At 58.3% G+C, this 27690-nt stretch overlaps 1 protein-coding gene and 1 long non-coding RNA gene across 2 annotated transcripts; both read left to right on the forward strand.

The window, feature by feature from the left end:
- Positions 1-666: 666 nt before the first annotated feature.
- SUPT5H (SPT5 homolog, DSIF elongation factor subunit) lies at positions 667-17583 on the forward strand. Its single transcript, XM_069882101.1, is given in 29 exon segments — positions 667-747; positions 1476-1598; positions 1691-1850; positions 1929-1994; positions 3339-3408; positions 3489-3557; positions 4371-4436; positions 4533-4563; positions 4638-4706; positions 5596-5847; positions 6083-6172; positions 6249-6319; positions 6493-6598; positions 7148-7241; positions 7358-7494; positions 7584-7739; positions 8294-8440; positions 8579-8725; positions 8983-9108; positions 10744-10833; positions 10918-11017; positions 11123-11225; positions 12108-12235; positions 13089-13194; positions 13806-13964; positions 15378-15546; positions 16167-16370; positions 16698-16793; positions 17292-17583. Coding segments are annotated over 28 exon segments (3237 nt in total). The 5' UTR covers positions 667-747; positions 1476-1517; the 3' UTR covers positions 17436-17583.
- A 5860-nt stretch (positions 17584-23443) lies between these two features.
- On the forward strand, positions 23444-26048 carry LOC138734459 (uncharacterized). The gene is made up of 5 exons (XR_011339578.1): positions 23444-23546; positions 25433-25497; positions 25613-25675; positions 25755-25809; positions 25891-26048. It is a non-coding gene; the product is annotated as an uncharacterized lncRNA (long non-coding RNA).
- The last annotated feature ends 1642 nt before the right edge of the window (positions 26049-27690 follow it).

The raw sequence follows: 27690 nt of genomic DNA on the forward strand, positions 1-27690 counted from the left end.
AGGGGGGACACTGTGGGGTTCAGGGGGGGCGCTGAGGGGTTCGGGGGGGCGCTGAGGGTTTAGGGCCCCCTCCCCACCCCAAAACCCACCCCAGTGGGGGTCCCAGGGTGGGCTGGGGGGGGTCTGGTCCCGCGTTCAGGTTGCTGAGTGTGGATAAAGTAATTGGGGGGGGGCTGGGGGCAGGTTTTGGGGGGGGGCCCACTGCGACCTGACCCCTCCCAACCCCCCAAGGGGACCCTGGCGGGTTTGGGGGAGCCCCCAGAGAGGTCTCAGGGGGTTTGGGGGGGCGAGTCCCTCAGGGGTCCTGACCACCCCCCAAGAAAGTTCATCAAGGGACCTTGATTTGGGGGGAGGGGGGAGTGGAGCGCGGGTTTTGGGGACCCCTGGGGGCCCTAGGCATTTGGAGGTCACGATGCCTGGCCGGGGGGGGGGTAGTTTGGGGCGCGGGACCCCCAGATTTGAGGTTAAGCCGTTCGGTTTTGGTGAATAAACTGGTTTTGCGAAGGGAACGGGTGCTTCGCGCCGCCTCTTTTGTCCCTTCGGCGCCGCCGTCGGCGTCGTCACGTGATGGCGGGAAACGAGGGGAGTGGGGGGGAGGCCCCGCGTTGTCACGTGACGGGGGCGGGGATCTCGCGAGAGGACGTGGGGTCTCGCTGTCACGTGACGTCACCCCCGAGATCTCGCGAGAGGACGCGGCGGCGGCGCTCCCGGAGGCCGCTCCGGACCGGGACCCGGAGCCGAGAGCGGGTGAGGGGCCGGGGGACCCTTCTTGCTCCCCACTCCGCCCCCCCCAGACCCCTCCGCGGGGCCCCCCGGGAGCCCCACCCACCCCCCATCTCCCTGAGACCTCCCCCCGCCACCCCTCGAGCCCCCCGTCTCTCTCTAGGCCCATCCAGGCTCTTCCCCGCCCCCCCCCCCGGACCCCTCGAGCCCCCCAATCTCCCCCCAGGACCCCCCGAGCCTTCCCTATCTCCCCCCAGGACCCCCTCATTTCCCCCCAGCCTCCCCCCCCCCCCCCCCCCCCCGCAGCCCCCTGTCTCTCCCCAGACCTTCTCAGAGCCCCCCAAGACCCCCCGTTTCCCCCTAGACCCACCCCAGTCCCCCTCATCTCCTCCCAGAGCCTCCTAAGACCCCCCCGCATACCCCCCAGGACCCCCTCCATGTCCCCTCAGGAACCCCTTGGAGCCCCTTATCTCTCCCCAGACCCTCTCAGAGCCCCACATGTCCCTCTAGATCTCTTCCCGTCCCCCCCCATCTCCCCCCAGGACCCTCTTATCTCCCCTCACAATCCCCCCCCATGTCCTCCTGTCTCCCCCCAGGCCCCCTTCATGTCCCCCCAGACCCCCTAGGACCTCCCCATCTCACCCCAGGACCCCCCCCACGTCCCCCCGTCTCCCCCCAGGCCCCCCTCATGTCCCCCCAGGCCCCCTAGGACCTCCCCATCTCACCCCAGGACCCCCCCCATGTCCCCCCAGACTCCCTAGGACTGCCCCCCAGGCCCCCCCGAGCCCCCCGCCATGTCGGATAGCGACGACAGCAACTTCTCGGAGGATGAGAGCGAGCGCAGCAGCGAAGCTGAAGAGGCCGAGGAAGCCGAGGTGAGGCCGAAGGCTGCGCCTGAGCAGGGGTCCTGGGGGGGCAGGTTTCTTCTTCTCACCCCCTTTCCCCCCAAAAAAACCCCCTCCCCAAGGCTGAGGAGGAGCGCGTGAGCGCGGGCGGCAGTGAGAAGGAGGAGCCGGAGGAAGAGGAAGAGGAGGAGGAAGAGGAATACGACGAGGAGGAAGAGGAGGAAGATGACGATCGCCCTGCTAAGAAACCCCGTCATGGGGGCTTCATCCTGGATGAGGCCGGTGAGGGGGGTCGGGGGGGGTCTTGGGGGGAGTCTCTGCTGCCCCCCCAGCCTTGCTCACTCCTCTGACCCCCCCCAGACGTCGACGATGAGTACGAGGATGAAGATCAGTGGGAGGATGGTGCCGAGGACATCCTGGAGAAAGGTGAGGGGGGGCCCTGCTGCCTCTGGGGGGGCCCTGTGGGGATTTAACCCCCCCGCAAGGGCATTTACACCCCCCCCTTCATGGGTTTTGGGGCTCCCCCAGGGCTTGTGGGGGCCCTTCCCTTGAAGTTTTGGGGTTTTCTTCCAATTTTGTTGCCCCCCTACAGGTTTTGGGATCACCTCCCTTTGGGGTTTTGGGGTCCCTCATCCCTTTTCCCCAACCTGCTTCCCCCCCAACGCCTTTTCCCACCCCCTGACCCCACTTCCCGCCCCCCAAACCCCTTTTCCTGTTTTGCAGCCCCACTTCCTATCCCCCAGCCTCATTCCTGGGCCCAAATCCCTCTCCCAGCCTCCCCCAGCTCCTTCTTCCCACTCCCCCAAGCCACATAACTATCCCCAACCCCCTTTGCCTGCCCCACAACCCCATTTTCCACCCCATCAAACCCTTGTTCCTGGTCCTAAATCCTTTTTCCAGACCCCCCAGTGCCCCGTTTCCCACCCCCTAGCTCCACTTCCTACCCACCCTGCCCTGTTCCTGATTCCAAATCTCTCTTCCAGCCCCCCCAGTGCCTTCTTTCCTGCCTCCCAGCCCCATTTCCTACTTCACAGCCCCATTTCCTAGCCCCCCCACCCCGTTCCTGGCCCCAAATCCTTTTTTCAGCTTCCTCAGTGCCTTCTTTCCTACTTCCCAGCCTCATTTCCTACTTTCTATCCCCTTTTCCTGCCCCCCAACTCCATTTTCTACCTTCTCAAGCCCTTGTTTCTGGCCCTGAATTCTTTTTCCAGCCCCCTAGTGGTTTCTTTCCTACTTCCCAGCCCCTTTTCCCGCCCCCCAAGCCCCTTTTCCCACCCCCAGCCCCACTTCCTACCCCCCCCGCCCCATTCCTGGCCCCAAGTCCCTCTTCCAGCCCCCTATCCCTTTCTTCCTTCTCCAATTCCCATCCCCAAGGTGGGGGGGTTACATCCTGATCCCCTTTTTCCCCATTCCCTTTGTCCTCCCGCTCCGTCCATCTCATCCGCGCTCGCCCGGCTGGTTTATTTTCGCTTCCCTCCCCTTCTCCATTTCCATTTTTCGCCTGTTTCCATCCCCCAATAATTTGTGGCGCTGCCGGCACGGTGACTGGGTCCCCGTTGTCCCCTCCTTGTCCCGCGGGGGGTTTTGCCGCTCTCATTCGCTCCATCCTCACCGCTCTCCTTCCTCCCACCCAGAAGAGATCGAAGGTAAGTCGCAATCACCCCATTTTCCACTCGGAATCCCACCCCCCCACCCCCCCCCAGCCGCATTCTGAGACCCCCCCTTGGCTCCGTTCCCGACGTTTCCAACGTTTTCGCTTCTCCTCATCAGCTTCCAACATCGACAACGTGGTCCTGGACGAGGATCGTTCCGGCGCCCGGCGGCTGCAGAACCTCTGGAGGTAACGACGGTGCCGCCCGTGGTTCAGTTTCTGCGGTGGGGGCGGCGCTAACCGCTCCCTTCCCGCTTTTTTATCCGTAGGGATCAGCGCGAGGAGGAGCTGGGCGAGTATTACATGAAGAAGTACGCCAAGTCGTCCGTCGGCGAGACGTGAGTCGCGTCCCGGGCCTCGTTCCGGGCCCCGTTCCCAGTTCTCATCCTCTATTTGGTCCCCGTTCCCAGTTCCTGGTCCCCATTCCCAGTTTTTGATGCCAGTCCCCATTCGTAGCTCCATCCTGGTCCCTGGTCCCCAGTCCCAGTGCAGTCCCAGTCTCCATTCTCAACTCCAGCCTGGTCCCAGTGCCCAGTCCCAGCTCTGTCCTGGTCCCAGTCCCTGTTCCCAGTTCCCCTTCCCAGCTCCGTCCTGGTCCCTGATCCTGGTGCCCAATCCCAGCTCCATCCTGCTCCCCAGTCTCAGCTCCATCACGGTACCTGCTCCGTATTCCCAGCCCCATCCTGGTCCCAGTGCCTGTTCCCAGTCCCCTTTCCCAACTCCATCCTGGTCCCCAGTCCCAGCTCAGTCCCAGTTTCCATTCCCAGCCCCATCCTGGTCGCAGTCTCTGTTCCCAGTCCCCCTTCCCAGCTCCATCCTGGTCCCAGTCTCTGTTCCCAGTCCCCCTTCCCAGCTCCATCCCGGTCCCAGTCCCTGTTCCCAGTCCCTCTTCCCAGCTCCATACTGGTCCTGGTGCTCAGTCCCAGCTCTGTTCTGGTCCCAGTCCCTGTTCCCAGTACCCTTTCCCAGCTCCATCCTTGTTCCTGGTCCCAATGCCCAGTCCCAGCTCTGTTCTGGTCCCAGTCCCTGTTCCCAGTCCCCAGTCCCGGCTCCATCCTGGTTCCCAGTCCCGGCTCCATCCTGGTCCCGGTCCCCCTTCCCGGTCCCTGTTCCCGTTCCGCATTCGTTGTGTGATTTCCCTCTTTTCCCAGGGTTTACGGGGGCTCGGACGAGCTCTCCGATGACATCACGCAGCAGCAGCTCTTGCCTGGAGTCAAGTGAGTCGCCGGCTTCGGCTTTTGGGGTTCGGGATTCGGGGTGGGCCGAGGCCGTTGCCGCGGCCGTAACGGCTTTTCCCTCTCCGCCCGGCGCAGGGATCCCAATCTCTGGACCGTCAAGTGCAAGGTGGGTGCCGGGATCCTGGGGAGCCCCCGGGGCCGCCTCCCCGGGCCCCTCCGACCGCGGCTCTCGCCCCCCAGATCGGCGAGGAACGCGCCACCGCCATCGCCCTCATGCGCAAGTTCATCGCCTACCAGTTCACCGACACGGTAGGGCCGCCTCCCCGCCTCCCACCGCGTCTCCCGCCGGCTCCGAGAGCGCCCCGGCCTCTCCCGAGGGCGTCCCAAACACATCGTCCTGCATCCCTTGTGTCCCAAATGCGTCTTCACCTCTCCGAAGGGGTCCCAGAGGCCTCCAAAGGCACCTTCACCTCTGCAAACGTGTCCCAGAGGCCTCCAAAGGGGTCCCAGAAGCCTCCAAAGGTGTCTTCACCTCTCCGAAGGGGTCCCAGAGGCCTCCAAAGGGGTCCCAGAGGCCTCCAAAGGCATCTTCACCTCTCTGAATGGGTCCCAGAGGCTTCCAAAGGTGTCTTCACCTCTCCAAAGGTGTCTTCACCTCTCCAAAGGGGTCCCAGAGGCCTCCAAAGGGATCCCAGAGGCTTGCAAAGGTGTCTTCACCTCTCCAAACGTGTCCCAGATGCCTCCAAAGGCATCTTCATCTCTCCAAAGGTGTCCCAGGTGCCTCCAAAAGTGTCCCGGACATCTCCAAATGTGTCTTCACTTCTCCAAACGTGTCCCAGATGCCTCCAAATGCATCTTTATTTTTCTAAATGTGTCCCAGATGCTTCCAAATGCATCTTTATTTCTCCAAATGTGTCCCAGATACCTCCAAATGCATCTTTATCTCTCCAAACGTGTTGGAGATGCTTCCAAAGGCGTCTTCATCTCTCCAAACGTGTCCCAGATGTTTCCAAATGCATCTTTATCTCTCCAAATGCATCCCAGATGCCTCCAAATGCATCTTCACCTCTCCAAACGTGTTGCAGATACCTCCAAAGGCGTCTTCACCTCTCCAAACGTGTCCCAGATGCCTCCAAACGCTCCCCAACTCATCCCAAGCACTCCCTAACCCCTCCTGACGTGCCCATTTCCCCCGCAGCCGCTGCAGATCAAGTCGGTGGTGGCCCCCGAGCACGTCAAGGGCTACATCTACGTGGAGGCCTACAAGCAGACGCACGTCAAGCAGGCGATCGAGGGCGTGGGCAACCTGCGCATGGGCTACTGGAACCAGCAGATGGTGCCCATCAAGGAGATGACCGACGTCCTCAAGGTGGTGAAGGAGGTCACCAACCTCAAGCCCAAGTCCTGGGTGCGTCTCAAGCGCGGAATCTACAAGGACGACATCGCCCAGGTGAGGGGGAAGGAGGAGGAGGAGGGAGACGGAGGAGGGAGACGGAGGAGGGAGGAGGAGGAAGATGGAGATGAGAGTGGAGACAGGATGAAGAAGGAGAGTGGAAGTGGAGATGAGGGTGGAAGTGAAAACGAGGGTGGAGATGGAGATGGTGGTGGAGACGAGGGTGGAAGTGGAGGTGGGAGGTGGAGGATGGAGATGAGAGTGGAGACGGAGCCTTGTTTCTCTTTCCCAGGTGGACTACGTGGAGCCGAGCCAGAACCAGATTTCCCTCAAGATGATCCCTCGCATTGATTTCGACCGGATCAAGGCCCGCATGAGCCTGGTAAGCGACGCGGCCGTGGGGCAGCCGGCCCCACTGCGCCCGCCCCCCAGCCCCACGCTCACCCCCTGCCCCACAGAAAGACTGGTTTGCCAAGAGGAAGAAGTTCAAGCGCCCTCCGCAGCGCCTCTTTGATGCCGAGAAGATCAGGTAGGCCACGTACCCGTTTCTCCTCCTTTTTTTTTTTGCTTATTTCCCCGCAAAATGCACTCGTTTCTCTCCTATTTCCCCCCCCATACCTTCCCATTTCCCCCTGTTTCTTCCAACTTGGCCGCTGGAGGGGGGTGGATTTGGCCCCAGGGGTGACACGGGGTTTGTCTCAGGTCCCTGGGAGGCGACGTGGCCTCCGATGGCGACTTCCTCATCTTCGAAGGCAACCGCTACAGTCGGAAGGGCTTCCTCTTCAAGAGCTTCGCCATGTCAGCCGTGGTGAGCCACGACGCACACTCTGGCCCCAAAATCCATTTGTCTGGCCCCAAAATCCATCTGTCTGGCCCCAAAATCCATCTGTCTGGCCCCAAAATCCATCTGTCTGGCCCCAAAATCCATCTGTCTGGCCCCAAAATCCATCTGTCTGGCCCCAAAATCCATTTGTCTGGCCCCAAAATCCATTTGTCTGGCCCCAAAATCCATCTGTCTGGCCCCAAAATCCATTTGTCTGGCCCCAAAATCCATCTGTCTGGCCCCAAAACCCGTTTGTCTGTCTTATTGCCCCCCCAAACCCTCTTATTGCCCCCCCAAACCCCTTGATTGCCCCCCCAACCCCATTAATTTCCCTCCAAACCCCCTGATTTCCCCCCGTTTCCCCCTAACCCCCCTGTTTTCCCCCCTGTTTTCCCCTAAACCCCCTGATTTCCCCCCATTCCCCACCAAACCCCTTGATTTCCCCCTATTTTTCCTCAAATCTCCTTGATTTCCCCCCCAAACCCTCTTATTTCCCCCCCAACCCCCTCTCATCTCCCCGTTTCCTCCCCTCAGATCACGGAAGGGGTGAAGCCGACGCTTTCGGAGCTGGAGAAGTTTGAGGACCAGCCGGAGGGCATCGACCTGGAGGTGGTGACCGAGAGCACAGGTGAGGAAGCTCCCTAGATCCTCCTTGGAAGCTCCCTAGATCCTCCCTGGATCCTCCTCGGCTGCCGCGGTGCCGGCTCCTCGCCGGGTTCCTCACCAGCACCGTCGTGGCTGCAGGGAAGGAGCGAGAACACAACTTCCAACCTGGAGACAACGTGGAGGTGTGCGAGGGCGAGCTCATCAACCTCCAGGGCAAGATCCTCAGCGTGGACGGCAACAAGATCACCATCATGCCCAAGCACGAGGACCTCAAGGTGCGGGAAGTGCCGGGTTCGCGGTGCCGGATCCCCTGAGGAAGCGCCTGACGCCGTTTCCTGCTTCTTTTCCTTCCTGCTTCCTCCAGGACATGCTGGAGTTCCCGGCCCAGGAGCTGCGGAAATACTTCAAGATGGGCGACCATGTCAAGGTGATCGCCGGGCGCTTCGAGGGCGACACGGGGCTCATCGTCAGGGTGGAGGAGAACTTCGTCATCCTCTTTTCCGACCTCACCATGCACGAGGTACTTGCAGAGGGCAAAAACCTTGGTTTCTGCCCTGAAATGGTGGAACCAGATCCTCCAACGTGATCCCTGTGGCTCCTTTCCATCTCAAGACATTCCATGGTGCCATGAACGTTGAGGTTCTCCTTCCACACCCCTTGTGGGTCCTTTCCAGGACATTCCATGATTCCATGAACGTTGAGGTTTTCCACCCACACCCCTTGTGGGTCCCTTCCAGGACATTCCATGATTCCATGTACTTTTGAGGTTCTTCTCCCATGATCCTGTGGGTCCCTTCCAGGATATTCCACGATATTCCACGATTCCATAAACATTGAGGTTCTCCCACAACCCTTGTGGGTCTGTTTTAGGATGTTCCATGATCACATGAACATTGAGGTTCTTCTCCCATGATCCCCGTGGGTCCCTTCCAGGACATTCCATGATTCCATGAACGTTGAGGTTCTCCTCCCACGACCCTTGTGGGTCCCTTCAAGGACATTCCATGATTACATGAACATTGAGGTTCTCCTCCTGTGACCCCCATGGGTCCCTTCCACCCCTTTTCTCCACAGCTCAAGGTTCTCCCGCGCGACCTTCAACTCTGCTCGGAGACGGCGTCCGGCGTGGATGTTGGGGGGCAGCACGAGTGGGGCGAACTGGTCCAGTTGGACCCTCAAACCGTGGGCGTCATCGTCCGCCTCGAACGTGAGACCTTCCAGGTGACCAATCCCCCCTTGTTCCTGGGCTGGGGGTGCCCATTTCTATTCCTGGGAGCGGGATGGGGTGTGTCCCCCCCCCGCCCCGTTTCTGGATGCCCCCCACCCCATTTTGGGGTCCCCGTTTGTGCCCCCCGGCAGGTGCTGAACATGTACGGGAAGGTGGTGACCGTGCGGCACCAGGCCGTCACCCGCAAGAAGGACAATCGCTTCGCCGTTGCCCTCGACTCTGAGCAGAACAACATCCACGTCAAGGACATCGTCAAAGTCATCGACGGGCCCCACTCGGTGCGCTGGGAGGGGATTTGGGGGTCCCTGCTGGTGTTTTGGGGTCCCTCCTGTCCTCTTTGAGTCCCTCCTGGTGGTTTGAGGGTCCCTTTGGGGGTCCCTGCTGGTGTTCCGGGGTCCCTTTTGGGTCTCGCCTGTCCCTTTGGGGTCCCTGCTGGTGTTTTGGGGTCCCTTTGGGGTCCCTGCTGGTGTTTTGGGGTCCCTTTGGGGTCCCAGCTGATTGTTGGGGTCCCTTTGGGGTCCCGTGTTCCCCTCAGGGCCGGGAGGGCGAGATCCGGCACCTTTTCCGGGGTTTCGCTTTCCTGCACTGCAAGAAACTGGTGGAGAACGGGGGGATGTTTGTCTGCAAGACCCGGCACCTCGTGCTGGCCGGGGGCTCCAAGGTGCCGTTTCCTCCCCGTTTCCTCCCTTTCCACCCCCCGTTTCCTCCCTTTCCACCCCCCGTTTCCTCCCTTTCCACCCCCCGTTTCCTCCCCTTCCCCCCCATTTCCTCCTCTCCCCCCCCCCATTTCCTCCCTTCCCCCCCCATTTCCTCCCCATTCCCCCCCGTTTCCTCCCCTTCCCCCCCAATTTCCCCTTCCCCCCCTCATTTTTTCACTTCCCCCCGTTTCTCCACTTGATTTTTCCCTTTCCCTCCTGTTTCTTCCCTTTTTTCCTCCTCCTTCCTTCTTCCCCCCCAGTTTTTCCCCTTCTTCCTCCTCCAGTTTTTTCTCTTCTTCCTCCATTTCCAGCCCCATTTCCCCCTCTCCCCCATGTTTTCACCCCCTTTTTCCCCCCCATTCCTTATTTCCCCCCCTTTTTCCCCCCATTCCCCATTTTTTTCACCCCCTTTTCCCTCCGTTCCCCATTTTCACTCCCCTTTTTTCCCCCCATTCCCCATTTTCACCCCCTTTTTCCTCCGTTCCCCATTTTCACCCCCTTTTCCCCCCCGTTCCCCATTTTCACCCCCTTTTTCACCCCCATTCCTTATTCCCCCCCTTTTTCCCCCCATTCCCCATTTTTTTCACCCCCTTTTTCCCCCGTTCCCCATTTTTTTCACCCCCTTTTCCCTCCGTTCCCCATTTTCACTCCCCTTTTCCCCCCCATTCCCCATTTTCACCCCCTTTTTCACCCCCATTCCTTATTTCCCCCCCTTTTCCCCCCATTCCCCATTTTCACCCCCTTTTTCCCCCCCATTCCCCATTTTCACCCCCTTTTTCCCCCGTTCCCCATTTTTTTCACCCCCTTTTCTCTCCATTCCCCATTTTCACCCCCTTTTCCCCCCGTTCCCCATTTTCACCCCCTTTTTCACCCCCATTCCCCATTTTTTTCACCCCCTTTTCCCTCCATTCCCCATTTTCACTCCCCTTTTTCCCCCCATTCCCCATTTTCACCCCCTTTTCGCCCCCCATTCCCCATTTTCACCCCATTTTCACTCCCCTTTTCCCCCCCATTCCCCATTTTCACCCCCTTTTTCACCCCCATTCCTTATTTCCCCCCCTTTTCCCCCCATTCCCCATTTTCACCCCCTTTTTCCCCCCCATTCCCCATTTTCACCCCCTTTTTCCCCCGTTCCCCATTTTTTTCACCCCCTTTTCTCTCCATTCCCCATTTTCACCCCCTTTTCCCCCCGTTCCCCATTTTCACCCCCTTTTTCACCCCCATTCCCCATTTTTTTCACCCCCTTTTCCCTCCATTCCCCATTTTCACTCCCCTTTTTCCCTCCATTCCCCATTTTCACCCCCTTTTCGCCCCCCATTCCCCATTTTCACCCCCTTTTTCCCCTCCGTTCCCTATTTCCCCCCTTTTTCCCCCCATTCCCCATTTTTTTCACCCCCTTTTCCTTCCGTTCCTCATTTTCACTCCCCTTTTTCCCCCCGTTCCCCATTTTCACTCCCCTTTTTCACCCCCATTCCCCATTCCCCCCCTTTTCCCCCCCATTCCCCATTTTCACCCCCTTTTTCCCCTCCATTCCCTATTTCCCCCCCTTTTTCCCCCCATTCCCCATTTTCACCCCCTTTTTTTCCCCCCCCCGGCAGCCGCGCGACGTCACCAACTTCACGGTGGGCGGCTTCGCTCCGATGAGCCCTCGGCTCAGCAGCCCCATGCACCCCAGCGGGGGCCGGTAGGTGCCTTTTGGGGGGCTCGGGGGGGGTCCCCAAACCCCATAACGCCCCCCAAACACCCCCTTTTCTTCCCCCCCCCCAGGCCAGCGCGGTGGCTTCGGCGGTGCCGGGATGAGCCGCGGGCGCGGGCGCCGTGATAACGACCTCATCGGGCAGACGGTTCGCATCTCCCAGGGCCCCTACAAAGGTCTGCGTGGGGGTCCCCCCCAAATCCATCGTGGGGGGCCGGGGGTGGGGGGCTTCGGGGACCCCCTTCTCGGGGTCCTGACATCCCCCTTCTCCCGCCTCACAGGCTACATCGGAGTCGTGAAAGACGCCACTGAGTCCACGGCTCGCGTGGAGCTTCACTCCACCTGCCAAACCATCTCGGTGGATCGGCAGCGCCTCACCACCGTGTGAGTGGGGGGACACAGGGGGCTTGGGGACCCCCGCAGGGCTCGGAAGGGCCCTTGGGGACCCCTAGATGGGGCTGGGTGGCCCTTGGAGACCCCCAGATGGGTCTAGGTGGACTTTGGAGAATCCCAGATGGGTCGGAGTGGCCCTTGGAGACCCCCAGATGAGTTGGGGTGGCCCTTGGAGACCCCTAGATGGGTCTGAGTGGACTTTGGAGACCCCCAGATGAGTCAGGGTGGCCCTTGGCGACCCCGAGATGGGTCTGAGTGGACTTTGGAGACCCCGAGATGGGTCTGGGTGGCCCTTAGAGACCCTGAGATGGGTCGGGGTGGCCCTTGGAGACCCCCAGATGAGTCGGGGTGGACTTTGGGGACCCCGAGATGGGTCTGAGTGGCCCTTGGAGACCCCCGGAAGGGTTGGGGTGGCCCTGGGAGACCCCCAGATGGGTCTGGGTGGACTTTGGAGACCCCCAGATGGGTCTATGTGGACTTTGGAGACCCCCAGATGGGTCTAGGTGGACTTTGGAGAATCCCAGACGGGTCGGAGTGGCCCTTGGAGACCCCCAGATGGGTCGGGGTGGCCCTTGGAGACCCCCAGATGAGTCGGGGTGGACTTTGGGGACCCCGAGATGGGTCTGAGTGGCCCTTGGAGACCCCCGGAAGGGTTGGGGTGGCCCTGGGAGACCCCCAGATGGGTCTGGGTGGACTTTGAAGACCCCCAGATGAGTCTATGTGGACTTTGGAGACCCCCAGATGGGTCTGGCTGGACTTTGGAGACCCCCAGATGAGTCTATGTGGACTTTGGGGCCCCCCAGATGGGTCTGGGTGACTTTGGGGACCCCCCTGGAGCTTGGGGGTCCCCGGCGTGACCTCGTTTTGGCACAGGGGCTCGCGGCGGCCCGGCGGGATGGCCTCGGCCTACGGGCGCACCCCCATGTACGGCTCGCAGACCCCCATGTACGGCTCGGGGTCCCGCACCCCCATGTACGGCTCGCAGACCCCCCTGCACGACGGTGAGTTGTGGGGGGGACACATGGGGGGGTCTCTGGATGGTTTTGGGGCTCTCTGGGGGCTTGGGGGGGCCTCTGGGGGGTTTTGTGGGATCTCTAGGGGGTTTTGGGGGATCTCGGGGGGGCTTACGGGCGCTCTGGATGGTTTTGGGGTTCTCGGAGGGGTTTGGAGGGATCTCTGGGGGGTTTTGTGGGATCTCGGGGGGGTTTGGGAGGGTCTCTGGATGGTTTGGGGGTTCTCTGGGGGCTTTGGGGTGGTCTCTGGGGGCGCTCCGGATGGTTTTGGGGTTCTTGGGGGGGATCTCTGCAGGCTTTTGAGGTTCTTGGGGGGTCTCTGGGGGTGTTCTGGATGGTTTGGGGGGTTCTCAGGGGGGTTTGGGGGGGGTCTCTAGGGGGTTTGGGGGGATCTCGAGGAGGTTTTGGGGGGTTTCTGGGGTGCTCTGGATGGTTTTGGGGTTCTCGGGCGGGGGGGGGTTGGGGTTCTCCGCGGGGTTTGGGATCCCAGGGGGTTTTGGGTCGTCTGGGTGGGTGTGTTAGGGGGTTCTCAGGGGGGTTTTGGAGGGTTCTCAGGGGGGTTTGGGATCCCAGGGGGTTTTGGGGGTGTCTGGGTTGGGTTTTGGGGTGTGTCTGGGGCGATTTTGGGGTCCGGGGGGGTTGGGGGGGTTCTCTGGGGGGGTTTGGGATCTGGGGAGTTTTGGAGGGTTCTCAGGGGGGTTTTGGGGTTGTCAGGGGCGGGGATTTGGGGGGTTCTCAGAGGGGCTTTGGGGTCCAGAGGGGTTTGTTGGGTTCTCCGGGGAGTTTTGGGGTCCCCGGGGTGGGTTTTGGGGTTCGGGGGGCTCTGACGTGCTCCCCGCAGGCTCCCGCACGCCGCACTACGGGTCCCAGACGCCTCTGCACGACGGGAGCCGGACGCCCGCCCAGAGCGGGGCCTGGGACCCCAACAACCCCAACACCCCCTCCCGGTGAGTGGGGGGCACCCCCAAACCCAGCAACCCCCCCCAGGGACCCCAACAACCCCAGCAACCCCCCCCGGGCACCCCAAAACCCAACAACCCCCCCCCCAGGGACCCCAACACCCCCTCCTGATGAGTGGGGGGCACCCCCAAACCCAGCAACCCCCCAGCAGGGACCCCAAAACCCAGCAACCCCCCCTCCAGGGACCCCAAAACCCAGCAACCCCTCCCAGGAACCCCAACAACCCCCTCCAGGTGGGCATGGGGCACCCCCAAACCCAGCAACCCCTCCCCAGGGACCCCAAAACCCAGCAACCCCCCCCCCCCAGGGACCCCAGCAACTCCCCCCCCAGGGACCCCGAAACTCAGCAACCCTCCTGGGGACCCCAAAACCCAACAACCCCCCCACCCCGGGGGTCCTGGAACCCAAATCCCCTCCACGTGGGTACAAAGGGACCCCAAACCCTCTCCTGGGGGACCCCAAACCCCCCAGCAGCACCCCCTTGGTGCCCGGTTTTGGGGGTGCAGTGCCCAGTTTTGGGGTACAGTGCTCAGTTTTGAGGTGCGGTGCCTGGTTTTGGGGTGCGGTGCTCGGTTTTGGGGTGACGCTGCTCTCGCAGGGCGGACGAGGACTTCGAGTACGGCTTTGAGGACGAGCCGACGCCGTCGCCGCAGGGATACGGGGGGACCCCGAACCCCCAAACCCCCGGGTACCCCGACCCCGCCTCCCCCCAGGTCACCCAGCCCTACAACCCCCAGACCCCCGGCACCCCCGCCATGTGAGTCAGGGGCACCCCAAAACCTTGGGGGGGGAGCAAAACTGCACGGGGGGGAACAGGGGGAACCCTAAAACTGGATGGGGGACCCCAAAACCAGATTGGAGGGGATGGGGGACCCTGAAACTGCATGCGGGGGAACACAGAACAGGGGGGACCCCAGTGCTGGATGGGGGGGAACAGGGGGACCCCTAAAACTGGATGGGGGGGGCAAAGGGCTGTGAGGGGACCCCAAAAACTGGATTGGAGGGAACAGAGGGCTCCGTGGGGACCCCAAAACTGGATGGAGGGGAAAAAGGGCTCTGGGGGGGACCCAAAAACTGGATGGGGGGACACAAAGGGCTCTGAGGGACCCTGAAACTGGATGGGGGGACACCCCAAAACTGGATTGGGGGGGACAAAGGGCTCTGGGGGGGACCCCAAAACTGGATTGGGGGGGACAGAGGGCTCTGGGGGGGACCCCAAAACTGGATTGGGGAGGACAGAGGGCTCTGGGGGGGACAAAGGGTTCTGGGGGGGACCCCAAAACTGGACTGGGGGGGGACAGAGGGCTCTGGGAGGATCCCAGAACTGGATGGGGGGAGACCGTGGAATTGGATGGGAAGGATGAAGGGCTCCAGGGGGGACCCCAAAACTGGATGGGAAGGACAGAGGGCTCGGGGGGGGGATCCCAAAACTGGATGGGAAGGACGAAGGGCTCCAGGGGGGGAGCCCAAAACTGGATGGGAAGGACAGAGGGCTCCAGGGGGGACCCCAAAACTGGATGGGAAGGACAGAGGGCTCGGGGGGGACTCCAAAACTGGATGGGAAGGACAGAGGGCTCCAGGGGGGACCCCAAAACTGGATGGGAAGGACAGAGGGCTCGGGGGGGACTCCAAAACTGGATGGGAAGGACAGAGGGCTCCAGGGGGGACCCCAAAACTGGATGGGAAGGACAGAGGGCTCGGGGGGCGGATCCCAAAACTGGATGGGAAGGACGAAGGGCTCCAGGGGGGACCCCAAAACTGGATGGGAAGGACAGAGGGCTCGGGGGGGGGACCCCAAAACTGGATGGGAAGGACAGAGGGCTCGGGGGGGGGGACCCCAAAACTGGATGGGAAGGACAGAGGGCTCCAGGGGGGACCCCAAAACTGGATGGGAAGGACGAAGGGCTCCGGGGGGGACCCCAAAACTGGATGGGAAGGACAAAGGGCTCTGGGGGGGACCCAAAACTGGATGGGAAGGACAGAGGGCTCGGGGGGGGGATCCCAAAACTGGATGGGAAGGACGAAGGGCTCCAGGGGGGACCCCAAAACTGGATGGGAAGGACAGAGGGCTTCAGGGGGGACCCCAAAACTGGATGGGAAGGACGAAGGGCTCCGGGGGGGGACCCCAAAAGTGGATTGGAGGGGGCTCAAAGGTCTCTGTGCCCCCCAGGTACAACACGGAGCAGTTCTCGCCCTACGCGGTGCCCTCGCCCCAAGGCTCCTACCAGCCCAGCCCCAGCCCCCAGGGCTACCACCAGGTGGCCCCCAGCCCTGTGGGCTACCAGAACACCCACTCGCCGGCCAGCTACCACCCCACCCCCTCCCCCATGGCCTACCAGGTACCCCAAAACCCCCTTATACCCCTCTACAACCCCCAAATCCCCTGGTAGCTCCCCCAAACCCCCTTATACTCCTCTACAACCCCCAAATCCCCTGGTAGCCCCCCCAAAACCTCCTTATACCCCCCCTACAACCCCCAAATCCCCTGGTAGCCCCCCAGATCCCCTAGTAGCGCCCCCAAACCCCCCGGTAGCCCCCCCAAACCCCCTTATACCCCTCCCTACAACCCCCAAATCCCCTCATATCCCCCCAAAACCCTCTTATACCCCCCCCACAAGCCCCAAATACCCTCATAGCCCTCCAAAACCCCCTTATACCCCCCCCAAGCCCCAAATTCCCTGGTAGCCCCCCCAAATCCCCTGGTAGCCCCTCCAAAACGCTCTTATACCCCCCCACAACCCCTAAATCCCCCTTATACCCCTCCCCACAAGCCTCAAATCCCCTCATAGGCCCCCCAAATGCTCTTATACCCCCCCCTACAACCCCCAAACCCCCCAGTAGCCCCCCCAAATGCTCTTATACCCCCCCCTACAACCCCCAAACCCCCCAGTAGCCCCCCCAAATGCTCTTATACCCCCCGGTAGCCCCTCTAACGCTGCGTGTTGTGCCCCCCCCCCAGGCCAGCCCGAGCCCCAGCCCCGTGGGGTACAGCCCGATGACCCCGGGGGCCCCGTCCCCGGGGGGCTACAACCCCCACACCCCCGGCTCGGGCATCGAGCAGAGCTCCAGCGACTGGGTCACCACTGACATCCAGGTCAAGGTGCGCGACACCTACCTGGACAGCCAGGCCGTGGGGCAGACCGGCGTCATCCGCAGCGTCACCGTGAGTCGGGGGGCGCTCTGGGGCTGGGGGCGTCGCTGTGGGGCTGGGGAGGGGGCGGGGGGGGGTCGCTGTGGGGCTGGGGAGGGGGCAGGGGGGTCGCTCTGGGGCTGGGGGTGTCGCTATGGGGCAGGGGAGAGTGCGGGGGGTCGCTTTGGGGCTGGGGAGAGCGCGGGGGGGTCGCTCTGGGGCTGGGGGTGTCGCTGTGGGGCTGGGGAGGGGGCAGGGGGGTCGCTCTGGGGCTGGGGGTGTCGCTATGGGGCAGGGGAGAGTGCGGGGGGGTCGCTGTGGGGCTGGGGGTGTCGCTGTGGGGCTCTGACCCCCGCGCAGGGCGGGCTCTGCTCTGTCTACCTGACCGACAGCGAGAAGGTCGTGAGCGTGGCCAGCGAGCACCTCGAGCCCCTCACGCCTGCCAAGAGCAACAAGGTGGGTGGACCCCGACCCCCCCCCCCCCCCCCCCAAACCTCCCACACCCCTGGGACACCCCCCGAGACCCCCAAATGCCCTCTGGAACCCTCAAAGCCCCCCTGGGAGCCCCCAAACCCCTTTGAGCCCCCCCAGAACCCCTCTAGGACAATTCAAGCTCCTCTAAACCCCACTGGAAGCCCCCTGAAGCCCCCTGAGAACCCTGAACACCCCCTTGAGGACCCCCAAAGCCCCTCTAGGAGCCCCCAAACCCCACTGGAAGCCCCCTGAAGACCCCTGAGAAACCTGAACACCCCCTTGGAGACCCCCAAAGCCCCTCTAGGAGCCCCAAACCCCTTTGAGCCCCCCCAACCCCCTCTAGCACAATTCAAGCTCCTCTAAACCCTACTGGAAGCCCCCTGAACCCCCTTGAGAACCCCGAACACCCCTCTGGGGACCCCCAAAGCCCCTCCAGGCCCCCCTCAAGCCCCATTTTCCCTGTCGATGCCCCCCCCCAAGGTGAAGGTGATCCTGGGTGAGGACCGCGAGGCTACGGGGATCCTGCTGAGCATCGACGGTGAGGACGGCATCGTCCGCATGGACCTGGAGGAGCAGCTCAAGATCCTGAACCTGCGCTTCCTGGGGAAGCTGCAAGACGCCTGAGGGGACCTCCCCCTGCCCCACTGACCCCCGCCCCCCCCCCCCCAAGCTTTCTTTGTGCCCCCCAACCCCTCTTTTCTCACCCCTGGCCTCTCTTTTCCCTGCGTCGTAGCAAGATTCCTGTGTGGAATAAATACCCGTGGGTTCAACAGCCCAGATTTTGGGGTGTCTGTAGGGCTGGGGTGGGTGTGTGAATAGCCCCAAGACCATTCTAGACCCTCTCAGGGCCATTCTAAAGGTCTCCAGACCCTTCTACAGCCCCTCATGTCCCTTCTAAAGGCCCCCAAACCCTTCTAGAGCCCAGTAAGGCCCATCTAAAGGCCCCTAGACCCTTCTAGAGCCTCTCATGTCCCTTCTTAATGCCCTCAGTACCTTCTAAAGCCCCACAGGGTGCTTCTAAAGACGCTCAGATCCTTCGCGAGCCCCCCAGAGCCCTTCTACATGTCCTCCAGACCCTTTTTAAGCCCCCCCAGACCCTTCTAGAGCCCCCACGAGCCCTTCTAAAAGCCCCCAGACCCATCTAGATCGCGTCTTGACCCTTCTAAAGGCCCCCAGGCTGTTCTTGAGCCCCTCGTGTCCCTTCTTAAAGCCCCCAGACCCTTCTAGATCCACACAGGGCCCTTCTAAAGCCTCCCAGATCCTTCTAGAGCTCCTCAATGCCTTTCTAAAGGCCCCCAAACCATTCTAGAGCCCAAGAAGGCGCATCTGAAGGCCCCCAGACCCTTCTAGAGCCCCCCAGGCCGATTCTGAAGGCTTCCAGACCCTTCTAGAGGCCCCCAGACCCTTCTAGAGCCTGCCAGGGCCCTTCTAAAGGCCCCCAGACACTTCTAGAGCGCCTCTGGACCCTTCTTAAGGACCCTGACCCTTCTAGAGCACCTGACGTCCCTTCTAAGGGCCCCCAGACCCTTCTAGAGCCTCTCACGTCCTTTCTAAAAGCCCCCAGACCTTTCTAAGAGTCCCCCAGGGTGCTTCTAAACGCCCCCAGACCCTTCTAGAGCCACCCGGGGCCCTTCTAAAGGCACCCAGACACTTCTATATGTCCTCTGGACCCTTCTAGGGCCCCCCCCGACCCTTCTAGAGACACCAAGAGCCCTTCTAAAGGCCCCCAGACCATTCAAGAGCCCCCCAGGGCCCTTCTAAAGGTCTCCAGACCTTTCTAGAGGCCCTCACGGCCCTTCTATATGCCTCCAGACCCCTCTAGAGCCCCCCAGAGCCCTTCTAAGGGCCCCCTAACCCTTCTAGTGCCCTCCTGAGCCCTTCTAAAAGCCCACCAGACCCATCTAGATTGCCTCTTGACCCTTCTTAATGCCCCCAGACCATTCTAGAGCCCCTCACGTTCCTTCTAAGGACCACCAGACCCTTCTAGAGCCCTGCAGAGCCTTTCTAAAAGCGCCCAGACCCTTCTAGATCCCCCCAGAGCCCTTCTAAAGGCCTCCAGACAATTCTAGAGCCCCCCCCGGCCCATTCTAAAGGACCCCAGACCCTTCTAGAGGCCCACAGAGTCCTTCTAAAGGACCCCAGACCTTTCTAGAGCCCACCAGGTCCCTTCTAAAGGCCCCCAGACATTTCTAGAGCCCCCCAGGGAACTTCTAGAGGCCCACAGAGTCCTTCTAAAGGACCCCAGACCTTTCTAGAGCCCGCCAGGTCCCTTCTAATGGCCCCCAGACATTTCTAGAGCCCCCCAGGGAACCTCTAAAGGCCCCCAGACCCTCCTAGAGCACCTGACGTCCCTTGTAAGGGCCCCCCCCGACCCTTCTAGAGTCCCCCAGGGTGTTTCTAAAAGCCCCCAGACCCTTCGAGAGCCCCCCAGGGCCCTTCTAAAGGAACCCAGACCCTTCTACATGTCCTCTCGACCCTTTTTAAGCCCCCTCAGACCCTTCTAGAGCCCCCCGGGGCCCTTCTAAAGGCCCCCAGACCCATCTAGATCACCTCTTGACCCTTTTTAATGCCCCCAGACCATTCTAGAGCCCCTCATGTTCCTTCTAAGGGTCCCCGGACCCTTCTAGAGACCTGCAGAGCCTTTCTAAAGGCACCCAGACCCTTCTAGAGCCCCCCAGGGACCCTCTAAAGGCCCCCAGGCACTTCTAGAGACCCCTGATCCCTTCTAAAGGCCCACAGACCTTTCTAGAGGCCCCCAGAGTCCGTCTAAAGGCCCCCAGACCCTTCTAGAGCCCCCCAGGGTGTTTCTAAAGGCCCCCAGACTGTTCTAGAGCCCTCCAGAGCCCTTCTAAAGGCCCCCTGACCCTTCTAGAGTCCCCCTGAGCCCTTCTAAAAGCCCCAAGACCAATCTAGATCACCTCTTGACCCTTCTTAATGTCACCAGACCATTCTAGAGCCCCTCACGTTCATTCTAAGGGCCCCCAGACCCTTCTAGAGCCCTCCAGGGAACCTCTAAAGGCCCCCAGGCACTTCTAGAGCCCCCCCAGAGACCATCTAAATGCCTCCAGATCCTTCTAGAGCCCCTCTGGACAATTCTAAAGGCTCCTAGACCCTTCTAGAGCTGCCCAGGGTGCTTCTAAAGGCTCCTAGACTCTTCTAGAGCCCTTCTGAGCCCTTCTAAAGGCCCCCTGACCCTTCTAGAGCCCCCCTGAGCCCTTCTAAAAACCCCAAGACCCATCTAGATCGCCGCTTGACCCTTCTTAATGCCCCCAGACCATTCTAGAGCCCCTCACGTTCCTTCTAAGGGCCCCCAGACCCTTCTAGAGCCCTGCAGAGCCTTTCTAAAAGCCTCCAGACACTTCTAGAGCCCCCCAGGGACCCTCTAAAGGCCCCAAGACACTTCTAGAGCCCCCCCCCGGGCAATTCTAAATGCCCCCAAACCATTCTAGAGCTCTTTATGTCCTTTCTTAAAGTCTCCAGACTCTTCTGGAGCCCTCTAGAGCCCTTCTTAAGTTCCCCAGGCCATTCTGGGTCCCCCAGAAGAGACATGAGGGGCTCTAGAACGGTCTGAGGTCCCTTAGAAGAAACATGAGGGGCTTTAGAAGGTTCTGGGGGTTTCAAAATGGGTCCAGAGGCGCCCAAAATGGTCTGAGGGCATTTAGAAGGGACCTTGAAGGCTCTAGAATGGACCTGGTGGTCACTAGAAGGGTCTGGGGGCCTTTAGAAGGGCCCTGGGGGTCTCTAGAAGGTTCTGGGGGCCTTTTGAAGGGCCCTGGGGGTCTCGAGAAGGGTCTGGGTGCCTTTTGAGTGGCTCGGGTGGGCTCTAAAACAGTCTGGGAGCCTTAAAAGGGGTCCAGAGGGCCACTAGAAAGGCCTGAGGGCCTTTAGAAGGGCTCTAAAGGGCTCTAGAATGGTCTGAGGGCCTTTAGAAGGGCCCTGGGTTGCTCTAGAAGAGTCTGGAGCCCTTAAAAAGGCCCTGGGGTCTCTAGGAGGGTCTGGGGGAATTTAGAATGGCCCCGGGGAGGCTCTAGAAGAGTCTGGGGGCTTTGAGAAAGGACATGAGGGCCTCTGGAACGGTCTGAGGGCCCTTAGAAGAAACATGAGGGGCTCTAGAATGGTCTGGGGGTTTTAAAATGGTCCAGAGGCGCTCTAAAAGGGTCTGAGGGCATTTAGAAGGGACCTTATGGGCTCTAGAATGGTCTGGGGGAGTTTAGAAGGGCTCGGGGGGGCTCTAGAGGGGTCTGGGAGCCTTTAGAAGGTCTCCGGGTGTCTCTAGAAGGGTCTTGGCGCTTTTAGAAGGGCCCTGGGGGGCTCTAGAAGGGTCTGAGGGCTTTTAGAAGGGGCATGAGAAGCTCTAGAAGGGTCCAGGGGCCTTTAGAAGGTCTCTGAGGGGCTCTAGATGGGTCTGGGGCCCTTTAGAAGGGATGTGAGAAGCTCTAGAAGGGTCTTGGCGCTTTTAGAAGGGCTCTGGGAAGCTCTAGATGGGTCTGGGAGTCTTTAGAACTGCTCTAGGGGGCTCTAGAATTGTCTGGGGCCTTTTAGAAGGGCTCTGAGGGCCTCTAGTAGGGTCTGGGGGCATTAAGAAATGTTCAGAGGCGCCCTAGAATTGTCTGGGAGACTTTAGAAGGGCTCAGGAAGCCTCTAGAAGGGTCTGGGGGCCTTAAAATGGGTCCAGAGGGCCACTAGAAGGGTTCTAAAGGGCTCTAGAGGGGTCTGGGAGCCTTTTGAGTGGCTTGTGGGGGCTCTAGAAGGGTCTGGGGGCCTTTAGAAGGGAAAGGAGGGGCACTAGAACGGTCTGAGGGCCTTTAGAAGAAACATGAGGGGCTCTAGAAGGGTCTGGAAGCCTTTACAAGGGGCCTTGAGGGCTCTTGAAGGGTCTGGCGGCCCTTAGAAGGGCTCAGGGGGCACTAGAAGGGTCTGGAATCCTTTAAAAAGGCCCTGGGGGCTTTTAGAAAGAACTTGAGGGGCTCTAGAATGGTTTGGGTTAGCGTTAGAGTTAGTGTTAGGGTTAGCCTTAGGGATAGGGGGTTAGTGTTACGGTTAGAGTTAGGGTTAGGGTTATGGGGTTAGGGTAAGGATTAGGGGGTTATGGTTATAGGGTTATGGTTATAGGGTTAGGGTTATGGGGTTAGGGCTAGGGTCGTTAGGGTCAGGGTTAAGGTTAGGGTTAGGGTCATTAGGGTTAGGGTTAGTTGGAACAGCAACAGCGAGCAATACAAAAGGATAGAGAAAGAAATAAAAGAATGGGAAAAGAGGAAAGGAAGGCAAGGCACTCGCAGGTGCAGAGAAAGAACAAACGAACTCCAGGGACTGGGAAAAAGAAAAAAATGCAGATTGGGACAAAGATGGAAAAAGAAAAAAAGAACTATGGACACAAGACAGATACTAAAGACTGGGGGGGGGGGGAAGAGAGAAAGCAGCACAGGAAAATAAAAGAGTAGGGGTGCAGGAATACCAGAGAACAAAAATTGTATTGCGGCACGGTAAAGGAAAGGAACCAAAAAGTCCAGCTCTAAATTGTTCATGACCTAGTCTCATCGCTGTCACAAGAAGCAGCGTTGCGGTCAAAGCACACATATCATTATTCCTCGCAAGGAGGCTTTCAGGCATAGTAACAGCATCGTTCTTGCTAAAAATGTAAGGTAGAGTTAATAAAACACAGCTGCTCCCCAGGCCCTATTTATACCTTTGAGGGGGTTCGCCCCACCCCATTCACAGGTGATGGGTGTGAAGGCCCAGGGGGTATATAAGCCACAGGCCTTGGCTGGGGAGGTCATTCAGCCTCTGGCTCTCCTTGAGATCAGAGCTTTGCTGCTGTTTCAGCTCATTGTGGCTTTTGTTGAAGGTATGCTGGAGCAGTAAGCTTTTTTTTTTTTTATAGCTCATGCTGCTGTGACTGCATTTTTTCTTTTGTACATAGGTGTGTGTTTGGTTTTAGGTCGGTGCTTTTTGATTGGGTGTTTGAGGGGGCATGATGTTTTAGCAGGTTTTTTTGGGGGGTTTTGTTAGTTTGTTTGTTTGTTGTTTTTTTTTTCCTGGGTGCTTTGCCTTTGTCTAGGATTTCTCATTATGGGGCAACTCGTGGCTGCTCCTCATTCTGTGGGAGATGATGCGTTCATCCTAGAGTCTCTGCAGTTTGTAGCAGGCACCTCATGGGGGATAGTAATTTAGGTTTCGGTATATTAGCCTAGGGGGGTAACTTGATTCTGTAGGCTGGTGGAAGACAGAAGGGACCAGGGGAACCCTGGGAAAAGCTCAGAAGCGCAGCTCCCAAAGAACATCAACACAGAAGGGTCAAGGAGTTAAAATATAGGGCAGGTTCTGTTAGGAAGGAGCAGGGTTCCTTCTCTGACTCTTCAGGGGTGGAAAAGGGCTTTAACGGTTTGGAAGTGGGGAAAGGGAGATGGGTTCATCAGTTTTCCTCGGGTCGGTTGGGCGGTCAGATGTAAGTGTCATTCAGGTTTCTGTCATTCTAGTCTCTCTGCAGTCGATGGGAGGTGACGATGAGGATAAGACATAAGGTATGGATCATCTGGACCCTCGTACAGCAATTGTCTGGTTTGCGCATCAGAGGAGTTTTATCTTGAGAAGTATTAGTTGCCCTAGAAAGTGTAATCTCTAGGACTCTGAGATCTCTGCTCCCTTGTACCTTCTACTTATTGCATTCCTCGACTGACATCTTTGCATCTGTCCTGCCTCCATCCATCTGAACATCAGAGACCTCGTTACTTAAAGGTACGGACTCGCTGCCTCTCTGCAGTGCAGGATTCTGTCCCCGTCTCCTGCATTTCTCAGGGAAGAGGCTGGTCATTGTTTTGACTTGTAACGGTTAGCAGCTGAGCAACTCTTCTTCATCCGGTCTGTGGGCACACAAACCTCCTTTATTTAGTAGAGTTTTGGGTTTTTCCTGAACTTACCAGTGAGGTTTGCTCTATTATTGCTCACAGCAGTTGTTATCTTGTCCCTGTTATCCATTGTGGGGGTTTTTTATGTTCATTGAGTTTCCATTTTAGGTCTAAAATGAGTCAAATCCCACTGCTGTGGGTTTTTCATTGGCTGACCGCCTCTATAATTCCAGTCTCCTTTGCTGTGTGGTGAGCATCCTGTGTTTTTAGGTCTTGTGTGTTTGTTCTTTTTGGAAACGAGTAGAGGTTATATTTTTTCAAGTTCTTTTTGTTCACTCCTGCCACTAAAGTCTGGTAACTTCCTAGAATTTGGATCTCCATGACTCATCTTTCAGAGGTAAGCAGACGGCATGGAATTTTGGGGTGCCGGTGAGGTAGTCTGGCTTATTCTCACCACTGTGGGGCTGACGGTGAGGAGGAAGTTAAGTACGTCGTGAAGAGGGAAGTAGTATTCGGCATCTCAGTTATGTATTTAACCTTTGGTTTGGCAGGTGCTCTGCGGACCACGGTGGCAACGGGAAGAGCACTTCAGATGAGCTGGGTAGTAGGGAGAAGGAGCATGGGACAGGTTTCTCACAAGTGTGGTAGTTATGGTCTTAATGTAGTTACCCTGAGTGATAACAGCTGTAGCATCTGACACGAGGACGGCTGCACAGCAAGTCAGTGGAACAACTGAAGGCAGAGGGGCCTACTTCTCAGCCCAAACCCTGCCTGGGCAGGGCAGTTCCAGCCTGTGTCTGTTGTCTAGTTTTTGTAGTCCACGTGTGGTGTCTTAAACTTTCTGCAGGTCTTGATGTTTTCTTGCTTTAAAGGCGCGTAGGATGTGCCTCGAGCAGAATCTCTAGGGTCTTGAATGCTTGTACTTGTCAAGGCAGTGTTGAATGGACACTGCCTTTCTTGCATCGTGCTCCTAAAATCCGGATCAGTCTTGCGTTTGGAAGAATCCACTCAGTTGTCTTTTGCTGCAGCCTCGCAGCCCACTTTGACATTTGGGATAGTTAGTCATCCGTTTTCTTGGATCCCTGTTCTGGGACTCGTTCCGTGCATCCTCTGCATCTTTAGGCCTTTAAAAGGGGCTTCTTGCCCATTCATCTTGCCAGTTGCAGCCATGTCTATTTGGAACCCTGCACGGTTCATGGCTTTTCCAGGGCTGCCGTAGGTTCTCCCTCGGAGCCCTGTCCATTGCCTTGCCCGCTGGCACGCGTGGTCCCGGAGTCCTCCTTGTCGCTGTGACTCTTCTTTTGTCCCCGGTTCATGACATCTGTCTTGTGTGCGCTGGTGTTCTGTGTGTATTTGTGTCTGGTTGGAGCTGCTCTGCCCGGTGCGTAGAGGAGGCGATAACAGTCAGCCGAGGTAGAGCGGCCCGATTGCACGCTTAAAGTTTTGATGAGACTAGATGTTGCGGTCTAGGGGCGTCCATTACTTTGCAGAAGTAGCGGCCCTAGGTGTGGCGGGTCAGGAGGGTAGTTTATGCTAGTAGTCTCCGGGGCCACGGAGGGGATGACCAAAACTGCGTGGGAGAAGGCAGCGGGAGCGGTAGCGAAGGGGTTTGAACGTCAAGGGAGGGGAAGTTCACGTTTGGGTTTGGTTGTGGACTAGCTTTGCTTGGCTGTAATGCGCAGTACAGATGGTTTTGCTGAGATGAAGCAAGAGGTCTGGAACTGCGAGTTTTCACTGAGTGATGAGGTAACTTCTTTTTTTTTGTCTTTTTTTCAGATTCAGAGGGATGACTTGTGTGCCAAAGACTGTTGATGGGGTAGTGGGTAAAGTGTCATCGTGAGGTGAGTTGGCTGTGGTGTCGGTAGGGAAGTTGTAACTGGTGGCTGTATGATCAGTTACTGTGTGCTGGTTTTATTCCATGAAGTTACAATCATCCTTGCTGTTTGTATATTACAGGTGGAGCTCGAGCCTCAGTACAACCACAGAGGATGAGGGAAGCTGGGCATCTGAGCAGTCAAGGTAACGCAGTGGGAGATGGGCCTCGCTTGAGGCAGCCTGTGCTTAAGTGTAGTACATAAGCATGCTTTTTCTGTGGCAGGTGCCAAATGCAGCCTCAGAGGGGTGAGGCTTCATGCTGACCTGTGGTCTGAGAGGTGAGGAGGTTGTTCAAATAGGTGCGTTAGAACCCCGTAGTACACAGCAACTCCATTGAACATTGGCCTTTGGTTTTGCAGATGCTGTGCGGTCCACTTTTAGAATGTGAAGAGCAGTTGAGGTGAAATGGACGGTAGAGAGATGGAGCACGGGACTGATTTCTCAGAAGCGCAATAGTGAATTTTCTGTCTACCTGAAGTGCCCCAGGTGGCGATGACTGCAGCATCCAATGTTTGAATTGGCACTGAACAGCCGAGCAGAATGCCTCGGCAGTTTTGCAGTGGGTGTAGTACAAGATGTTTGCAGCGAGCGGTGCGATGCTGGTTTGGCATTGTGTTTTCTGTCTGGTTTTTTTTTTTTTTTGCCGATTATAGTCCAGGACAATGTGAGAGTGCAGGATTTTTCCAGTTAGTTGATGCAGTTTGAGTTTTTTCTGCCAAGGATGGCTTCAGGCCCTCGGTCCTCAGAAAGTAAATGGGGCTGTGGTTTTGGGCCAGGAAGAGGGCATAATGTTGAGAATTGCAGGGAGGGGATTTAGTGTAGGGTAGAGGGTTGTGCAGGATGAATATGCCTCGTTACAAGGTTGGAGAGGGGTTTAATTTTCAGCCCCAAGCTAGCGTGTGCCAGGCAGGGCAGTTCCAGCCTGTATCTGTCTCGTTGTTTAGACTACGTAGACTCTGCTGTGTCTTAAATCTTCTGCAGGTCTTGATGTCATCTTTGTGTTTGAGCCACGTGTCATCTCTGGACTCTTGGATGTCTGTTCTTAGTAAGGTGCCGATCGGACACTGCTTTTCTTGCATTGCGATCTTAAAGCGCAGATAGGTCTTGCCTTTTGGCAATTTGCGGTCGGTTTCGTATTGCGTAGGCATTGCAGGACATGTCAGCATCCTCAGCCCTCGTTGTTCCGTTTTCTTAAATCCCTGTTCTGGGACTTCTTCCATACATACTGTTTTGCATCTTTAAGCAGGGCTCAGCCTCACATCCTTCTAATTGCGGCTAAGTCTCTTTAAGGGGCCACAGTCTTCCATTTTTCAAGGGCTGACAATCTTTCTTGCAGCTCCCTACATCTTCTTGCCCAGTGCCAGCTCTCTTTTGAGAGTCATTCTTACTGACTTTCCTTTTTGTTTCTGCATCCCATCGTTGGTTTTCTGTGCAGAGTCAGTCTGTGCACGTTTGTATCTGGCTGGAGCTGCTCTGCCTGAGCTAAAGAAACGGTAGTTAGCAGAAGAACAGCAGTGAAATTCTGTCTTTAGATATTTCCATATAGTTAGACTTTGAAGGGTGAGGCTACACGGTGCATTACAGAGCAAGTAGTCATAGATATATACTACTATCTACTCCCCGGACCCGCCCACTCGCTCCACCCCTACATATCACAAATGACACCCAGTAATTAATCACTCAATTACCTAATTAATGACTTAATTATGCAAATTAGGTCAAAAAAATTTTTTCCCACCACACCTGAACAAAACCCATACCCCACACCATAAATAATTAGGAAATCAATTCCCTCACTAATTATGCAAATTAGTTCACAAAAAATTTTTTCCCCACCACACCTGACAAAAACCCATACCCCACACCCTAATTAATTAGCAAATCAAACGCCTCACTAATTATGCAAATTAGGTCAAAAAAATGTTTTTCCCACCACACCTGAACAAAATCCATACCCCAACACATAACAAAAAAACCACACCCACCCCTTCTCACCCCACCCCCTGCATCGACACACCCCAAAACATCTCTCCACCCCCTTGTGTCACCACGCCCCTCCTTTCCCACCCCCTGGCATTGTCACACCCCCCAATGTCTCCCCACCCCCTTGTGTAGCCATGCCCCCTCTCCCCACCCCTTCTGTGACCACACCCCCTTCT

The sequence above is a fragment of the Phaenicophaeus curvirostris genome, unplaced genomic scaffold (genome assembly GCF_032191515.1).
Source record: "Phaenicophaeus curvirostris isolate KB17595 unplaced genomic scaffold, BPBGC_Pcur_1.0 scaffold_81, whole genome shotgun sequence".
NCBI lineage: Eukaryota > Metazoa > Chordata > Aves > Cuculiformes > Cuculidae > Phaenicophaeus > Phaenicophaeus curvirostris.